Genomic DNA, 15,631 nt, shown 5'->3' on the forward strand with positions numbered 1-15,631 from the left:
CCCGGGGCTACTTGCACCACCAGCTCCTACGGGCCCAGCAGGGTCACGGGACCTGGGTCGGAGTGGGGTGAGGGCCTCACAGTCAGTGCTGGCCCCAGACTGGTGCTAAGGGGTCACTGCACCCAGATCGGGGTGGGGGCTGAGTAGGGGGCGCTCTCCCCTTGCAGTCAGCGCTAGCCCCAAATGCGCCACTAGGGGGTGCTGTGTACTCCCTGCAGCAGCCCCTGGGCTCGGTGTGAGGCATTGCAGAAGTCTAGCCCCAGCCCTGCTAGAGGTGCTGAAACCTGGGTCAGTCCTGACCTGTTCATCCACAGCCCCAGGGGGTTCATGGAACAGCAGAAACCAGCCCCCATGAGACCAGCTGGAGCCCAGGAGCAGAACTTCACTCACCCAGCTTATGTTGCTCAAGGAGTCCCCAGCTCTAGGTCTAGTGGGTTAGATCCGGGGGCTGGGAGTCAGGACTCCTGGGTTCTTAGATGTCTGTACACTAATGCTAGAAGTATGGAGAATAAACAGGAAGAACTAAAAATATTAGTGAATAATCACACTTGGGCCATCCCTGACATCACAACGACTCGGTGGGACAATTCACATGACTGGAATATTGGCATAGAGGGGTCCAGCTTGTTCAGGAAGGACCGGCAGGGGAAAGAGGGAGGAGGTGTTGCCTTGAATATCCAAGATGCGTACGCTTACACTGAGATTGAAAGAGAAGGGAAGCAGATGGCTGAAAGTCTCTGAGAAAGGATGAAAGGAGTAAAAGATAAGGGTGACGTCATGGGAGGGGTCTACGAGAGACGACCACACCAGGAAGAAGAGGTGGAGGCGGCTTTTCTTAAGCAACTAACAAAATCATCCCAAGCCCCAGACTTAGGGCAAACGCCCCCTTAAAACGCTGCATCTAAGATGACAGAAAAGAGCTCTTCCTTTGTCATAGTTAATCCACCTCCCCAGAAGGTGGTAACTATGTCGATGGAAGCAACTCTCCTGCTGCCATAGCGCTGTGTTCACGGCAGGTTAGGCTGGTGTAACTTCGTCGCTCAGACGTGTGGATTTTTCACACACGCCTGAGGGATGAAGTTATACCGATAGAAGTCTGTAGTACAACCAGACCTTAGCGGTGATGGGGAACTTCACCTACACAGACAACTGTTAGGAAAATAATACAGAAGGACACAGATTTTCCAACCAGTTCTTGGAATGCATTGGAGACAACTCTTATTACAGAAGGTGGAGAAAGCGACTAGGTGAGAGGCCGTCCTAGAGTGGATTCTGACAAACAGGAAGGAACTGGTTGAGAATTTGAACATGGCAGGCAGCTTGGGTTGACGTGATCATGAAAAGATGGAGTTCACGGTTCTAAGGAATGGTAGGAGGGAAAACAGCAGAATAAAAAACAACAATGGACTTCAAGAAGGCAGGTGTTAGCAAACTCAGAGAAATGGCAGGTCAGAGCCCATGAGAAGCAAGTCTAAGGGAAACAAGTGCAGGGGAATTGGCGTTTTTTTAAAGAGACATTATTAAGAGCAAACTATCCCTGGGCTCAGGAGAGAAGGAAGTACGGTAAGAGACCACCCTGACAACTCCAGATCTTCAAAGACCTGAAACTCAAAAGAGAGTCATATAAAAAGTGGAAACTAGGTCAAATTACAAAGGATGAGACCATGTCGGGACAAAGTTACAAATGCCAAGGCACTAAACAAGATTCAATTAGCTAGGGGCATAAAGGGTAGTAAGAAAACATTTTACAAATACATTAGAAACAAGAGGAAGACCAAGGACAGGGTAGGCTCATTACTCAATGAAGAGGGAAAGACAATGACAATAAAAAACACAGCAATAGCCAAAGTGTTAAATGCTCTTTTTGTTTCAGTTTTCACCAAACAGGTTAGCAGTGACTGGACATCTAACATAGTGAACATCAGTGTAAATGGGGTAGAATCTGAGGCTAAAATAGGGAAAGAACAAGTTACGAATTAAGTTAGATGTCTTCAGGGGTCAGCAGGGCCTGATGAAGTAAGTCTAGAATACTTAAGGAACTGGCTGAAGAGATCTCTGAGCCATTAGTGATTATCTCTGAGAACTCATAGAGAATGGGAGAGATACCTGAGGATGGGAAAAGGGCAAATACTGTATCTACCAAAAAAGAGAGGAATAAGGGCAACTCAGGGAATTATAGACCAGTCAGCTTAACTTCAGTACCCAGAAAGATAATGGAGCAAACACACACTCAATTTGTAAGCACCTAGAAAAAAAGGTAATAAGTAACAGTCAACATGAATTTGTCAAGAACAAATCTTATCAAACCAACCTAATATCCTTCTTTGACAGGATAACAAGACTTGTGGATTGAGAGGGGAAAGCAGATGTCACATATCTCAACTTTAGTAAGGTTTTTGATACGGTCTCACATGAATTTCTTATAAGCAAACTAAGGAAATACAGCCTAGGTGAACCTACTATAAGGTGAATGCACATCTGGTTGGCAAACGGTACTCAGACTAGTTATCAGTGGTTCACAGTCATGCTGGAAAGGCGTATCAAGCAGGGTCGCACAGGGATCAGTTCTGGGTCCGGTTCTGTTCAATATCTTCATAAATAATTTGGACAATGGCGTAGAGAGTACACTTATGAAGTTTGCAGATGACACCAAGAGGGGAGGGGTTGCAAGCACTTGAGGACAAGATTAGAATTAAAAATGATCTTGACAAACTGTAGAAATAGTCAAATAAATAAGATGAAATTCAATATGACAAATGCAAAGTACTCCACTTAGGAAGGAACAATCAGTTGCACACATACAAAATGGGAAATGACTGCCTTGAAAGGAGTACTGCAGAAAGGGATCCGGGGGTCATAGTGGATCACAAGCTAAATATGAGTCAAGAGTGTCACACTATTGCAAAAAAAGCAAACAACATTCTGGGATGTATTGGTGGCAGTGTTGTAAGCAAGACAGGAGAAGTAATTCTTCCGCTCTACTCCACACTGATTAGGCCTCAACTGGAGTACTGTGTCCAGTTCTGGTCACATTTCAGGATGGATGTAGACAAATTGGAGAGAGTCCAGAGGAGAGCAACAAAACTGATTAAAGGTCTAGAAAACAACTGAAAAAACTGAGTTTTTCTGGAGAAGATTGAAGGGAGTCATGATAACAGTCTTCAAGTATGTAAGAGGTTGTTACAAAGAGAAGGGTGACAAATTGTTCTCCTTATACACTAAGGCCAGGACAAGAGTAATGGGCTTACATTGCAGCAAGGGAGACTTAGGTTAGATATTAGGATAAACATCCTGTAGTTAAATGCTGGAACAGGTTACCAAGGGAGGGTGTGGAATCTCCGTCACTGGAGGTTTTTAAGAACAGCCAGAATTGGACACACACCTGTCTGGAACGGTCTAGATAATACTTAAAGTGCCTCAGTGCACGGGACTGGACAAGCTATCAAAGTCCCTTCCAGTCCTACATTTTTATGATTCTATCCTCAACTCTGGGAGGGGAATGAGGTTGAGCCAGCTGGGAGGAGGTCAAGAGTCCCAGGTTCTATCCATGGCTCTGGGAGGGGAGTGGGGCCTTGTGGGTTGGGACTCAACTCCAGGGTTCTCTGCCCCAGTTCTGGGAGGGGAGCAGGGCCACATGAATGGAGCAGCACCATCCCAACAACAGGGTCTCCTCCCCAGCCCCTCTCAGCCATCATGGCAGCAAGGCGGCTGATGGGATGCAGCATTCCCCTTACATTTCACTGGGTGGATGAAGACTCTGGGGTCATGGGACAACCCTTCCATCTCAGCTCAGCAGCTCCCAACTCTCCAGTGCTGACAGGCTGGAAAAGGAGGCACCCCCCATTCCCACTCTCCTGGAGCATGGAAGCTGCGAGCTGCCACCTGGCAGTGCCCTGCCTGACCACATGCAAAAGATTTGCCGATATTTTAAAAGGGTAAACAGGACGACCTAGATAATCATAGGCCTGTCAGCCCGACCTCAATCCCACTGAAGATAACAGATCAGCTGATGGGGGGGACTCCGTTAATAAAGGAAAGCAAAGTAATTAATACCAAGCACCATGGGTTTACGGACAACAGATCCAGGCAAATGTTGGTAACTTTGTTTGGATGAGGATATATTTAGACTTCTGTAAGGCCTTTTAATCACAGTCCGATTACAAAACAGGGTCCTAGAACCTGGGCTCCAGCCCGAGGCCGGGACTCTATGCTGCAATTAAACAGCCCACAGCCCGAGCCAGCTGGCACGGGCCAGCCACAGGGTTTTAATTGCAGTGTAGATGTACCGTAAAAGCTTCCTGTGTGACCCCCGTGTTTGTGGTCCTCCCCCGGTTCCCCTTCCCAAGCACCGATACAGACGCTCCCAGGCTGGAGGATCTGGCCCCAGTGGGACTCTCCAATTTTTATTTCCCACATAACCAAACATAGTATTTAAAAATAAAATAAAATCCAAATAGAATGAACAGTCCCCACCCCGCCACACACACAGTCAGCTGCTGCCCTGCGGCCCTTCGCCCCCAAGGGCATCCTCTCGGCACAACAGGGCTCTCACCGGGGTTCAAATATCAGAGGGAGGAGACCAGCCCCAGGGGAGCAGACCCCGGCAGAACCCACAGAGTGAGCACAGAGCAGAGCCTGGGGGAGGATCCAGAGAGCTGTGAGGAGCAGATCCTCAGGGGATCGGGCATCATTTGGGTGCGATCCTCAGTGATGGGTCAAGGGAATCCTGGCAGCACCTGCTGAGCGGATTGCAGAGGGCAGGAGGGAGGGGACCGCCGCGTGGATCCTGGAGGGGGTGGATCTGTGGAACGTTGGGCTAGGGGATGGGGTGGGAAGAGGAACTGCAGGCGCTCAGCTGATGTAAATTCGGTGGAAGTCGTTGGCGCCGAAGGCAGCATTGCACTTGGGGCACTTGCGCTGCCGGGTGTCGTAGCGCGTCTTGACGCAGTCAAAGCAGAAGACGTGGAAGCACTTGGTGAGCACCGCGTCCTTCTTGCGTGTGTTGCAGCAGGGACAGGTCAGCTTGGCCTAGGGGGGCAGGGAGGGCACAGACCCTGTTAGTGGGGGGGGGGTGGGCTTCCTTCCCCCCAACCCCAGAGCCTGAGCACAGGCCCTCCCCAAGCTTCGTGCCTCCCCGCACCCCCCGGCCCCCGTGCCAGGCTTCTCCCTCCTCCCGCAGCTGCCCCCTGCCCACCTTGTACTCTTTGATCTCCTCCTGCAGTATCTCGTCAGCGTCGGCGTACACCTCCACCTTCTTCTGCTTCTCCAGCTTGCGCCGCAGCCGGGAGATGTCCTCCTGGAGTGCAGGGAAGATCCAGTCAGCAAGAGGGCCCGGGCCCTCCCCTGCCCCTCCCCCCAGTATGCCCCACAAGCCCCTGCCCCCTACCTGGGCCCTCTTGAGGTTGAAGGACTCCTTCTCCTTGGCAGCGCGGTTCTCGGCCATGCAGGCCTGGATCTCTTTCAGCTTGCACTGCACATGCTCCTGCTGCACCTTCAGGTCCTCGGCCAGCTGGGCCGCTTCCACCGCCTGCAGGAGGAGGGAATGTCAATCATTGCGAGCTTCCCCCTGAACAGTGCCTCCGGCACTGTAATCTTCCCCTATGGGAGTGCTCCCACTGGGGAACACCCCACAGCACTGCCAGCTTCCCCCCACAGGAGGGCCTCAGCCACAGAGCCCATCCCGATGCTGGTAGCTTCCCTCCAGCAGCATCACCAACAAACGTGGAGATATTGGTCATATTTTTATAACCAACATGTGTGACTCAGTTTCCCCATCCGCTGAGCGGAACTGGGCAGGTGACTCCTAGGGGAGAGAGGCATGAGGCCTGGCCAAGCATCTGCGATGAGATCGGGTACACTGGGATCCACACCTGTGAACAGGAACCCCAATGACAGACCAGGAAGCAGAGGGACTCTTGAGTGGGAGAAGGCTGGGCTGAGGCAGCAGAAGCTTAGCCAAGAAATAAGGGTTCTCCCAGGAGACTGCCCTGTGGGTGCAAAAGAGCCGCCGCCGCCACCCCACTCCCCCTCGCCCTCGCCTGCGGATCGCCCTCATCAACCCCCCCGACCCAGGTCCCCAGCCCACAGCCCTGCCCCCCAACTCACCTTCCTCTTGTTGAGCTCGAGGGCCTGGCTACGCAGGGTCAGCTCCTTCTCCACCGTGCCCAGGTTCCCCTGCAGCACCCGCTCCTTCTCCTCCAGCTTCTGCACCACCAGCAGCTGGGCGTCCACCTGCAGCGCAGCCCGGTCAGGAGAGCGCCGCCTGCCGACTCGCAGCCAGCCAGCTGCCCCCGCCCCCTGCCTGCCAGGGGAGAGCACCCCCTAATGAACCCCCACCCCAACCACACAGGCCCACCCTGCTGAACCCCCATGCTCCTCTGTGCAACCCAGTGCCCCCTAGTGCCGCACTGAGGCACACGCTGCTTGTGTGGGGAGAGCGGGTCCCTAATGAGCTAGGGTCGCTAACCCTCCCAGTTTTCCCAGAAGTCTCCCGGAATTGGGCTCTATCTCCTGGAGGCTACTGAAGCCAAACAGAGAGATTTTAGGCGCTAAAAGTCCAGCGGCACAGTGGGGCTAAGGCAGGCTCCCTGCCTGCCCTGGCCCTGCGCCGCTCCTGGAAGCGGCCGGCACGTCCCTGCAGCCCCTGTGGGGAGGGAGCAGGGGGGGTCTCTGCTCACTGCCCCAACCCCGAGCGCCAACTCTGCAGCTCTCATTGGCCAGGAACTGCAGCCAATGGGAGCTGCATGAGCAGAGCACAGAGCCCCCTGGTGACCCCCCGCAGGGACATGCCGGCCGCTTCCAGGAGTTGCAAGGGGCCAGGGCAGGCAGGGTGCCTGCCTTAGCCCCACTGCGCCGCCCATTGGGAGCTGCCTGAGATAAGCGCCGTCCTGCTGTAGCCTGCAGCCCCTCCAGCACCCCAACCCCCTGCCCCACCGCTGAACCCCTTCCCGGAGCCAGCACCCCACACCCTCACATCCCTGCCCCAGCCCTAAGCCCCCTCCTAGAGCCAGCACCCTACACCCCCTCCCGCATCCCAACCCTCTGCCCCAGCCCTGAGCCCCCTCCCGGAGCCAGCACCCCACATGCCCTCCCATACTCCAACCCCGTATCTCAGCTCTGAGCCCCCTCCAAGAGCCAGCACCCCAACCCCCTGCCCCAGCCCTGAGCCCCCTCCCGCACCCAAACGCCCTCCTGCACCCAAGCCCCTGTCCCAGCCCCCTCCTGCATCCAAACTCTCTCCCAGAGTCTGCACCCCTCACCTTGTCCCGCACCCCAACCCCCTGCCCCAGCCCTGAGCCCCCTCCCACACCCAAACTCCCTCCCAGAGTCCACACTCCCTCCTCCATCCCAAGCCCCTGCCCCAGCCCTGAGCCCCCTCCCACACCCAAACTCCCTCCCAGAGCTTGCACCCGCATCCCCTCCTGCACCTCAACCCCCTGCCCCAGACTCAGCCCGGAGTCCCCTCCCACACTGCAAACCCCTCAGCCCCAGCCCAGAGACGGCACTCCCTCCCGCACACTAACCCCCTGCCCCAGCCCAGTGAAAATGAGTGAGAGTGGAAGAAGAGCAAGCGACAGAGGGAGGGGGGATGGAGTGAGGAGGGTGGGGCCTCGGAAAAGAGGCAGGGCAAGGGTGTTTGGGTTTGTGTGATAACACAGTTGGCAACCCTACTACTGAGCCCCCATCCCACTCCCTGCAGCACCCCCTACCTGTGACTTGAGAGCCAGCACCTGATCTGCCAGCTCGTCCTTCTCCTCACGCAGCAGCTTGTGGATCTGGTTGGACTTGATCCGCTCTGACATGAGCTTGAAGTTGGCATCGTCCTTCTCACGCAGCTGCTGCATGAGGCGCATGTTCTGCTCCTGCATGTCCTCGAAGGCCTGGCCAGTCACATCCATCTCCGACAGCAGGGCCTCCTCCTCCTGAAGCCCGAGGCCATGAAGTCAGGGGGGCCTGGATGCCCTCCCCTGCTAAGTCCTTTCTGCCAGATTGCCCAGCCCCACCCACAGAGCTCCCCAATCCTGCCAGATCTCCCCTCCCCACCCCATTCAGGGGAAACTCCCACCACTAACCACCCCCAACCCATCCGCCCTCCACTCCCCTACCCCAGTACCTGCTTGGTAGCAGCCAGTTTCTTCTGCAGGTGCTCAATCTGCTCCTCTGCCAGCTTGATCTTGCGCAGGGCATCCTCGTCGGCCATCTTCTTGCTCTCCTTCTTCTCCTTCTCCTCCAGCTCCCGTACCCGCCCTCGCAGCTCCTCCACCTGCATGGGGCAGAAATGGCGTCACAACCCCATAGCTCCCCCCCCCGCAGCTCCTCCACCTGCAGGGGGCAGAGATATGGTGTGTCAGCCCCATAACCATTCCCGCAGCTCCTCTGCCTGCAGGGGGCAGAAAGACGGGGGTCACTGTCCCATATCTGCCCATACAGAGAGTGAGGCAAACCCTACCCCTCAACCTGCATTCTACCCATAGACCCACCCTCCAGACCCCCCCAGCCCACAAGGGTCTCACTCACTTCGGCCTTCGTCTTCTTCTCAGCAGCCATGAGCTGCACCTTGTCCCGCTGCTCCTTAGGGGCTGATTTGTACATGTCCAGCAGCAGCTTCATCTCCTTCTGGCTCTCCTGGGCCTTCCTGGGGGGGAGAGGAATCAAGGCCCTGCACACCACAGCCAGCCTGGGACCCCCCTGCAAGCTCCTCCCCCCCACCCCCTTCCCCCGGACACCTGGGTTTTCTCACTTGAGCTCAATGCGCAGCTGCTTGAGCAGGTCTGAGTCCTTCTTCTTGGGGTCATCGCTGCTCTTCTGGCGGTCGCGCTCACGAGCCGAGCCATCCCTGTCACGGTCCCGCGAACGCTCCCGGTCCCCCCCGCGGCCCCCCTTGGGGCGCTCTGGTGGTTCCTTGATGCGAGGAGGGGGGGGCGGCTGGGGAGCCGGTGGGAGTGGCTCCTCCTCCTCCTTCTTCACACCCCCTTCAGGCAGGGGCACTGCCTCCTCCTTCTTCACCACAGCCACCACTGCCTCCTTCGGCTCCTTCTTCACCTCTAGGGCAGGCGTGCCCCCCTCTTCCTCCTTCACCGCCACAGCTGGGACCCCGCCCACCGGCTCCTCCGGCCCAGATGCGGGGGGCAGCACAGCTGAGCCGCAGGGGAAGCCACTTGACTGCATTCGGATCTGGGAGAGAGAGAGTCGGAGTGAGACACCTGGGCTGCAGATTCCCTAAACCCCACACCTCCCCAACCCATCCCTCCCTGACCCCCCTAAGCCAATCCCCAAACCCCGCATCCCCCCCACAGATCCCTCCCCGGCCCCCCAAGGGGATCCTTAATCAAGCCTCTCCCCTAGAACAGATCCTTCCCTGCCCCAAATGGATCTCTAAATGCAGCCCCACGCTTCAAGTGGATCCGTCTCTGCCCCTCAGAGCAGATCCCTAAATGGATCCCTCCCTCCCTGCCCTTGCTCCAGTCAAGCCCTCCCCTCCCGCAGAGCGGATCGTTGAGCGCACCCCTCCCCAGCGGATCTCTCACCTTGTTGATCTCAGCCTGCACCTCACGCAGCTTGCGCTTGTATCGCTGCACGTCTCCTTTCAGCTGATGGTTGTGGTTCTGGAGGCTGCTAATCAGGTGGCGCATCTCCCTGTTAATGGGACCTGGGGGGGAAGGGCAGGGTTACACAGGGGGAAGAGGAACCTGCTGTCTCAGGATGGGGGGAAGCACTTGAGAAACGGGGGGCATCTGCCATGGGGGGTAGGTGGCTGGTGGCAGGGCACTGGTGAGGGAAGCTTCCAGCAGGCAGAGACAGAGCTCCCTTATGAGGGGCCGGCCTGCCCACCCCACTGGGCTACACTACGTGGGGGAGGCACGCACTCCACACAAGGCTGTACCACAAAGTTACACACAGGGCCGGGCGATACACCATGCCGGCCTGTACCACGGGGCCGGGCATGGGGGAGGGGGAAGTGTTTCTTTCTCACCCGCTTGCTCATTGGCGGCCAGGTTCTGCTCGAACTCGATGCGCAGCATCTCGTATTCCTTGCGCACCTGGGCCAGCGTGTCCTCCAGCTGGATCACCTCCGTGCGCAGCTTCTTCTGCAGGTTCAGCTCGTCGCTCTGCATTGGGGCGGGCGGAGGGTGAGAGACGGGGGGAGGAATCACTCTCCCCCAACCCCAGTTGGCTTCCCTGCAGGCAGCATGGTAAGCGCTCCTCCACCCCTGGCCACCCACATCCCAACGCAATGAGGCACTGCACCAGAAATGGTACCCTCCAACGTGGCACAGGCTCTCCAAAACAGTAACCGCCCCCTGCACAGAAAGCGTGGCGCATTCCCCTCACAGGCCCCGCCCCTCCCAAGAGGCCCCGCCCCCACCGTGACTCCTCCACCCAGCCTCACCTCCATGTGCTCAATGTGGCGCAGGTGGCTGTTCTTGGTGGTGAGCAGCAGGGCGCGTGCCTCGTCCAGCTGGGTCTTCACCTGCAGGCTCTCGTTGTAGAGCAGCGAGAACTGGGACTGCAGCACCTTGTAGTCCAGGGTCTCCTTCACCGCCTCCTCGGGCAGCGACCGCAGCGCCACCTGCGGGCCTGGGGAGTCACTGCCACAGACACCGGCCTCCACCCCCAGCCAGCCTCCCCACATCTCCCCCCAGGCCTGGCATCAGGGGGCACCACCCTCCACCCCTCCCGGCCAGGCCCCACCGCCCAGCCTGCCGCCCTCCACCCCTCCCGGCCAGGCCCCACTGCCCAGCCTGGCTCCAGGGGGTGCTGCCCTCCACCCCTCCCGGCCAGACCCCACCGCCCAGCCTGCCGCCCTCCACCCCTCCCGGCCAGGCCCCACCGCCCAGCCTGGCTCCAGGGGGCGCCGCCCTCCACCCCTCCCGGCCAGGCCCCACCGCCCAGCCTGGCTCCAGGGGGCGCCGCCCTCCACCCCTCCCGGCCAGGCCCCACCGCCCAGCCTGGCTCCAGGGGGCGCCGCCCTCCACCCCTCCCGGCCAGGCCCCACCGCCCAGCCTGGCTCCAGGGGGCGCCGCCCTCCACCCCTCCCGGCCAGGCCCCACCGCCCAGCCTGGCTCCAGGGGGCGCCGCCCTCCACCCCTCCCGGCCAGGCCCCACCGCCCAGCCTGGCTCCAGAGGGCGCCGCCCTCCACCCCTCCCGCCCAGGCCCCACCGCCCAGCCTGGCTCCAGGGGGCACCGCCCTCCACCTCGTTACCTTGAGCTTCTCATTGGTCCTGACAGCCTGTTGCAACTCCTGCTGCAGCTTCTCCAGCTCGGCCATGCGGCTGTTGGCCAGCTCCTGGTTCTCCTCCAGCTCCGCGTTCAGCATCTCAAACTGCCGAGACAGACTCTGTCACCAGAGCCCTACCTCCCACCCGCCTCGAGACCCCCACCCAGCGGCTGCCTCAACGCATGCTATGAGACCCCACCCTCCCAGCCCCGCTCCTTCCTGCACCAGGACCCCACCCAGCATGAAGATGCTCCCTAACCTCAGGGCCAGACTCCCCCACCCCAGTGCCAGAGAGCCCCGCCCCTCTCTGCACTGGGACCCCACCCACTGAGACCCTCACCTCCCCTGCCCAAGTGCCAGAGATCCCTGCCCCTCCCATGTCCCCAGCTCCCTCTGCCCCCTCACCTTCTGCATACTGAGCGTGATCTGCCCGCCCTGGAAGCCCCCGGAACTGCCTGACACGTAGTAACCGGAGTTCAGCTGCAAAAGGCCAGAAAGAGAGTCAGCCACCCCCTTGCCGATCAGGCCTCCCAAGTGCTCTGAGCAATGGGCAAATGTGGCAACAAGCCCCAGATATGGGGGATGAGGGGGAGAGGGACCCAGATATAAGCGGCAGAGAAACTATGGCTCCAGCTGCAATGGGGCCAGATGGGAGCAGTGAGACACAGAAAGGGGCCTGGGGGGATGAGGAGAGGGAAGCCTTGGACATGGGGGCAGGTCACCTGCTCCAGCGCCTCAGCTAGGTGTTTGTTGAGCTTCTGCTCACGCTTGCGCAGCTTCTCGATGTCCCACTGCAGATCCTCCACCGTCGTCTCCATCTCCAGCACCTTGGTCTCCGACGATGTCACCTTGTCCTGCAGCTCTGTGTACTGCGCCAGAAAGAGACACAGATGAGTGGGGCTGGATCCACTCCAGGCCAGATAGCCCCTGACTCTGCGGTCAGAGCCAATGCCCCCAGAGGGGAAAGGTCCTGCGACTCATTCCCTACCCCTGTGCCAGCCAGCCAGCCCCTCTGCCCTGAGAACCGGCTCGTACCTCCAGCGAGATCTTGTGGTGTTTCTCCTGCAGCTGCATCGCCAAGTCCTGCAGCCGCTGATTCTCTCTCATCAGCTCTTTGTTCAAGGACTTCAGCGCCTCATCCAGCTGGTCCAAGTCAGCTGAAAAGGAGTCACACCTCTGAGAATCCAGGAGTCCTGACTCCCAGTGCCCCAACTCTAACCCCCTAGATCTCACTCCGCTCCCACGGCCAGGATGGAACCCTGGCATTCGGCTCACCACGGGAATGGATCTTCTGGCACAGCTCCTCCGTGCGCCGGTGGATCTTGTTGGAGACTTCGACCACACGGGACACGGCGGCCTTGGAGAACTCCATGCGTTCCTGCAGCTGCAGTTCGATCTCCTCGCTGCTGCTGCTGGCCAGGGTGGCCAGGAATGACAGGGCTGGCTCATTCAGCAGGAGCCCCCCGGCCTTCCAGGGGGTTGACGGGGCTGCAACAGGTAGAGTTGTTTCTGTGGGGATGGAGAGGACAGAGAAGGGTTTAGCACAGGGGTGACCAAACATTTTGGCCCAAGGGCCACATTTGGGTGGGGAAATTGCATGCAGGGCCGAGTGTAGGGCTGGGGCAGGGGTGCGGGAGGAGGGGCAGGAGGGGGTGCGGTGTGTAGGAAGGGGCTCAGGGCAAGGGGTTGGGGTGCAGAAGGGGTCTGGAGTATGGGAGGGGCCTCAGGGCAGGGGGTTGGGGTGCAGAACGGGTGTGGGGTGCAGCAGGGGGCTCAGGGCAGGGGGTTGGGGTGTGGGGTACAGGAGGGGTTCAGGGTGCAGGCTCCAGCCAGCACCGCTTACCTGGAGCGGCTCCAGGGTGGCAGCGGTGCGTACTGGGGTGAGGGCAGGCTCCCTGCCTGCCCTGGCACCTCGCTGCTGCCGGAAGCAGCCATCACCACATCCCTGTGGCCCCGCGGGCTGTAGTTTGCCCACCCCTGTTTTAGCGCTATGTTGAGATCACTGCGAGGGGAGAGCACCCCCTGCTGAATGCCCCTGCCCCGCTGAACCCCCTGCCCTAGTGCAGCACCACCCCTGACCCAGCGCAGCACCCCCTGCAGCCTGGTACCTCTCCCATGCTCACCTGTCCTATCTGGGCCCTCGGTACTAGGGCTGGCTGTGTTCTCAGGGTCCGGTCCTGTTGGCTCTGGCCCGGGTTCCTCTGCAGAGGGGGCAGCAGGGGCTGCGGGAGGTGGGGGCTCACAGTCCCCATCATAGCCTCTCAGCAGGACCTGCACATTTTCATCCAGCTGCAGGGAGATGGAGATGGGGGTGGGGGTGTCAGCCCAGCTCAGGTTTGGCAGAGGATATAAACATCTGTGCCCCCCTCCGCTGGCTGGGGGAAACGTACACCCAGGAGGAAGGTCTCTGGGAGGGACAAAGAAAGACTGTGGTAACAGAGCTAAGAACCCAGAGGTCCTGGCTTGCAGCCCCCAATCACTCAACCCCACTAGAGTACAGCAGGCCGAGGTCTCACTGTAGGCAGCCTGTTGTGGTCACTGGGAGATATGCTGAGGGTCCAGAGGGACGGCTCTCCAACTGCAGATGACGATAAACAACGAGGCAGGGTGGGGGATGCGTGGCAGGGGTAGGGTGGTGGTGATGAGGCATTGCGACAGGGTAGTGCAATGCAAGGCCAGAGGGTTGTGGCCGGGAGGGGAGGAGGGGTGGGTGTGGAATGCACAGTCGGGGGAGGCGGCAGGAGAGATCGTGGGGAGAGGGCCATGGCCGGGGGAGGGACATGGGTCTCACCTGGCTCCAGTAACGGTTGACAATGAGCAGGGTAGCATCGTCTGTGGCCTGGCGCTTCTCCAGTTTCTCGATGCGCTCACGCAGCTCGTCCTCAAAGGCCTGGCGCTGCTCCAGCCGCTCCGCCAGCTTCTTGTTCTTGAACTGCAGCACCTTCAGGTCCATCTCCTCCTGGGGGGATCAACGGGGGGTGGGGGGGGTCAGCAGTGGCTCCCTGCCACCCCCACCACCACCGCAGCTGCCTCTTCCCCCACTTCTCAATCCCCCACCCTGCCCTCCCCAAATTACACCCAGTGTCCCCACGCCCCCATCCCACCTGCCCAATCAGGGTTCCCAAATCCCTTCCATGCTCCCAGTTTCTCTTGACCTCCCCAAATGCCCTCCATCCACCAACCCCCCTTGCCCCCAACAGTCCCTAGCCCAAGCACTGACCGTGGAGGAGATGCCCCCCAGGCGGATGGGTTCGATCAAGGTGGTGGTCGTCTTCTCCTCCCGGTTGGCTTTCTTCTCAGGGGGCCCTGAGCCCCCATCCCCAGCCGCCCGCTTGCTCCCCGGCCCCGACATGACGCCGCTGGCCGGGGGCTCTGGAAGCAGCAGCTGGGGGCAGGGGATCAGCCCAGGAGCTGCACCTCACCTGGAGCGGAAAACAGAGAGGGGTCAGAAACCTCCCTACCCTCATGATCTCTGCCCCCCCGCCCCGCACTCCCTGGACCCTTACCCAACCCCCCTCATCTCCCTTTGCTATCCCCAAAGCCCTCACCTCCCCAACCCCATGGCACCCCTTAAATCCCCCAACCTACCCAACCCCTCACCCCCTTGCCACCCGCACCCCCAAACCTCACCACTCACCCCCTTGCCACCCCTCCCCCCATCGCTCACCCCCTTGCCACCCCTCCCCCCAACCCCCACCGCTCACCCCCTTGCCACCCCTCCCCTCACCACTCACCCCCTTGCCACCCCTCCCCCCAACCCCCACCGCTCACCCCCTTGCCAGCCCTCACCTCCCTCCCCCCCTTGCCACCCCTCCCACTCCCTCACCCCCACCGCTCACCCCCATGCCCCCCCTCCCTCCACCTCTCACCCCCTTGCCACCCGCACCCCCAAACCTCACCACTCACCCCCTTGCCACCCCTCCCCCCACTCCCTCCCCCCCTTGCCAGCCCTCACCTCCCTCCCCCCCTTGCCACCCCTCCCACTCCCTCACCCCCACCGCTCACCCCCATGCCCCCCCTCACCTCCAACCCCCACCGCTCACCCCCTTTGCCTCCCTCCCCCCGTTGCCAGCCCTCCCGCACCGCTCACCTGCCTCGCGCTCCCACTCCCAGCGGCTTCCCGTGCCAGGCCCACCCCCAGCCGCACCACTGCGCACGCGCTGACCTGACACTCCCAACACCCGCCCCCTACCTCGCGTTGCACATGCGCGGGACGAGTTTTTTCCCCCTTCTTCTCCCATTGGATGAGAGCGAGGGAGGGGCGGGGTTAGTCGACGAGAGTCCCTGCCGAAGATTGGCTGATGTTAGAGACAGGCTGGGGATTGGCTGAGAGGTGAAAGAGGCTTTCTGTGATTGGATCGTGGAAACCAGCCCTCAAAGAGAGACATGCGCTGATTGGCTGAAGCCCGCTG

General features: G+C 59.7%; 1 protein-coding gene across 1 annotated transcript; it reads right to left on the minus strand.

Moving 5' to 3' along the window:
* Positions 1 to 4,369: 4,369 nt before the first annotated feature.
* RNF40 (ring finger protein 40) lies at positions 4,370 to 15,387 on the minus strand. The gene is made up of 20 exons (XM_048854420.2): positions 15,310 to 15,387; positions 14,440 to 14,641; positions 14,011 to 14,178; positions 13,343 to 13,508; positions 12,495 to 12,728; positions 12,255 to 12,376; positions 11,942 to 12,088; positions 11,625 to 11,699; positions 11,205 to 11,324; positions 10,391 to 10,570; positions 9,974 to 10,109; positions 9,528 to 9,649; positions 8,741 to 9,174; positions 8,518 to 8,635; positions 8,114 to 8,263; positions 7,710 to 7,922; positions 6,106 to 6,231; positions 5,387 to 5,527; positions 5,195 to 5,296; positions 4,370 to 5,028 (listed from the first exon to the last, which is right to left on the minus strand). Exons 2-20 carry the CDS (start codon positions 14,569 to 14,571, stop codon positions 4,852 to 4,854), a joined length of 3,063 nt encoding a protein of 1,020 aa, XP_048710377.1. The 5' UTR covers positions 14,572 to 14,641; positions 15,310 to 15,387; the 3' UTR covers positions 4,370 to 4,851.
* Positions 15,388 to 15,631: the final 244 nt, after the last annotated feature.

The sequence above is a fragment of the Caretta caretta genome, chromosome 6, assembly GCF_965140235.1.
Source record: "Caretta caretta isolate rCarCar2 chromosome 6, rCarCar1.hap1, whole genome shotgun sequence".
Taxonomy (NCBI): domain Eukaryota; kingdom Metazoa; phylum Chordata; order Testudines; family Cheloniidae; genus Caretta; species Caretta caretta.

Coding starts and splice junctions, on each gene's coding strand:
- RNF40 (XM_048854420.2), bottom strand. CDS start 14,571: ATGTCGGGGCCGGGGAGCAAGCGGGCGGCTGGGGATGGGGGCTCAGGG. Junction 12,377..12,494: donor CCAGAAGATCCATTCCCGTG/GTGAGCCGAATG, acceptor ACTCCTTTTCAG/CTGACTTGGACCAGCTGGAT. Junction 6,232..7,709: donor TGCTGGCTCTCAAGTCACAG/GTAGGGGGTGCT, acceptor GCTGCGCTGCAG/GTGGACGCCCAGCTGCTGGT.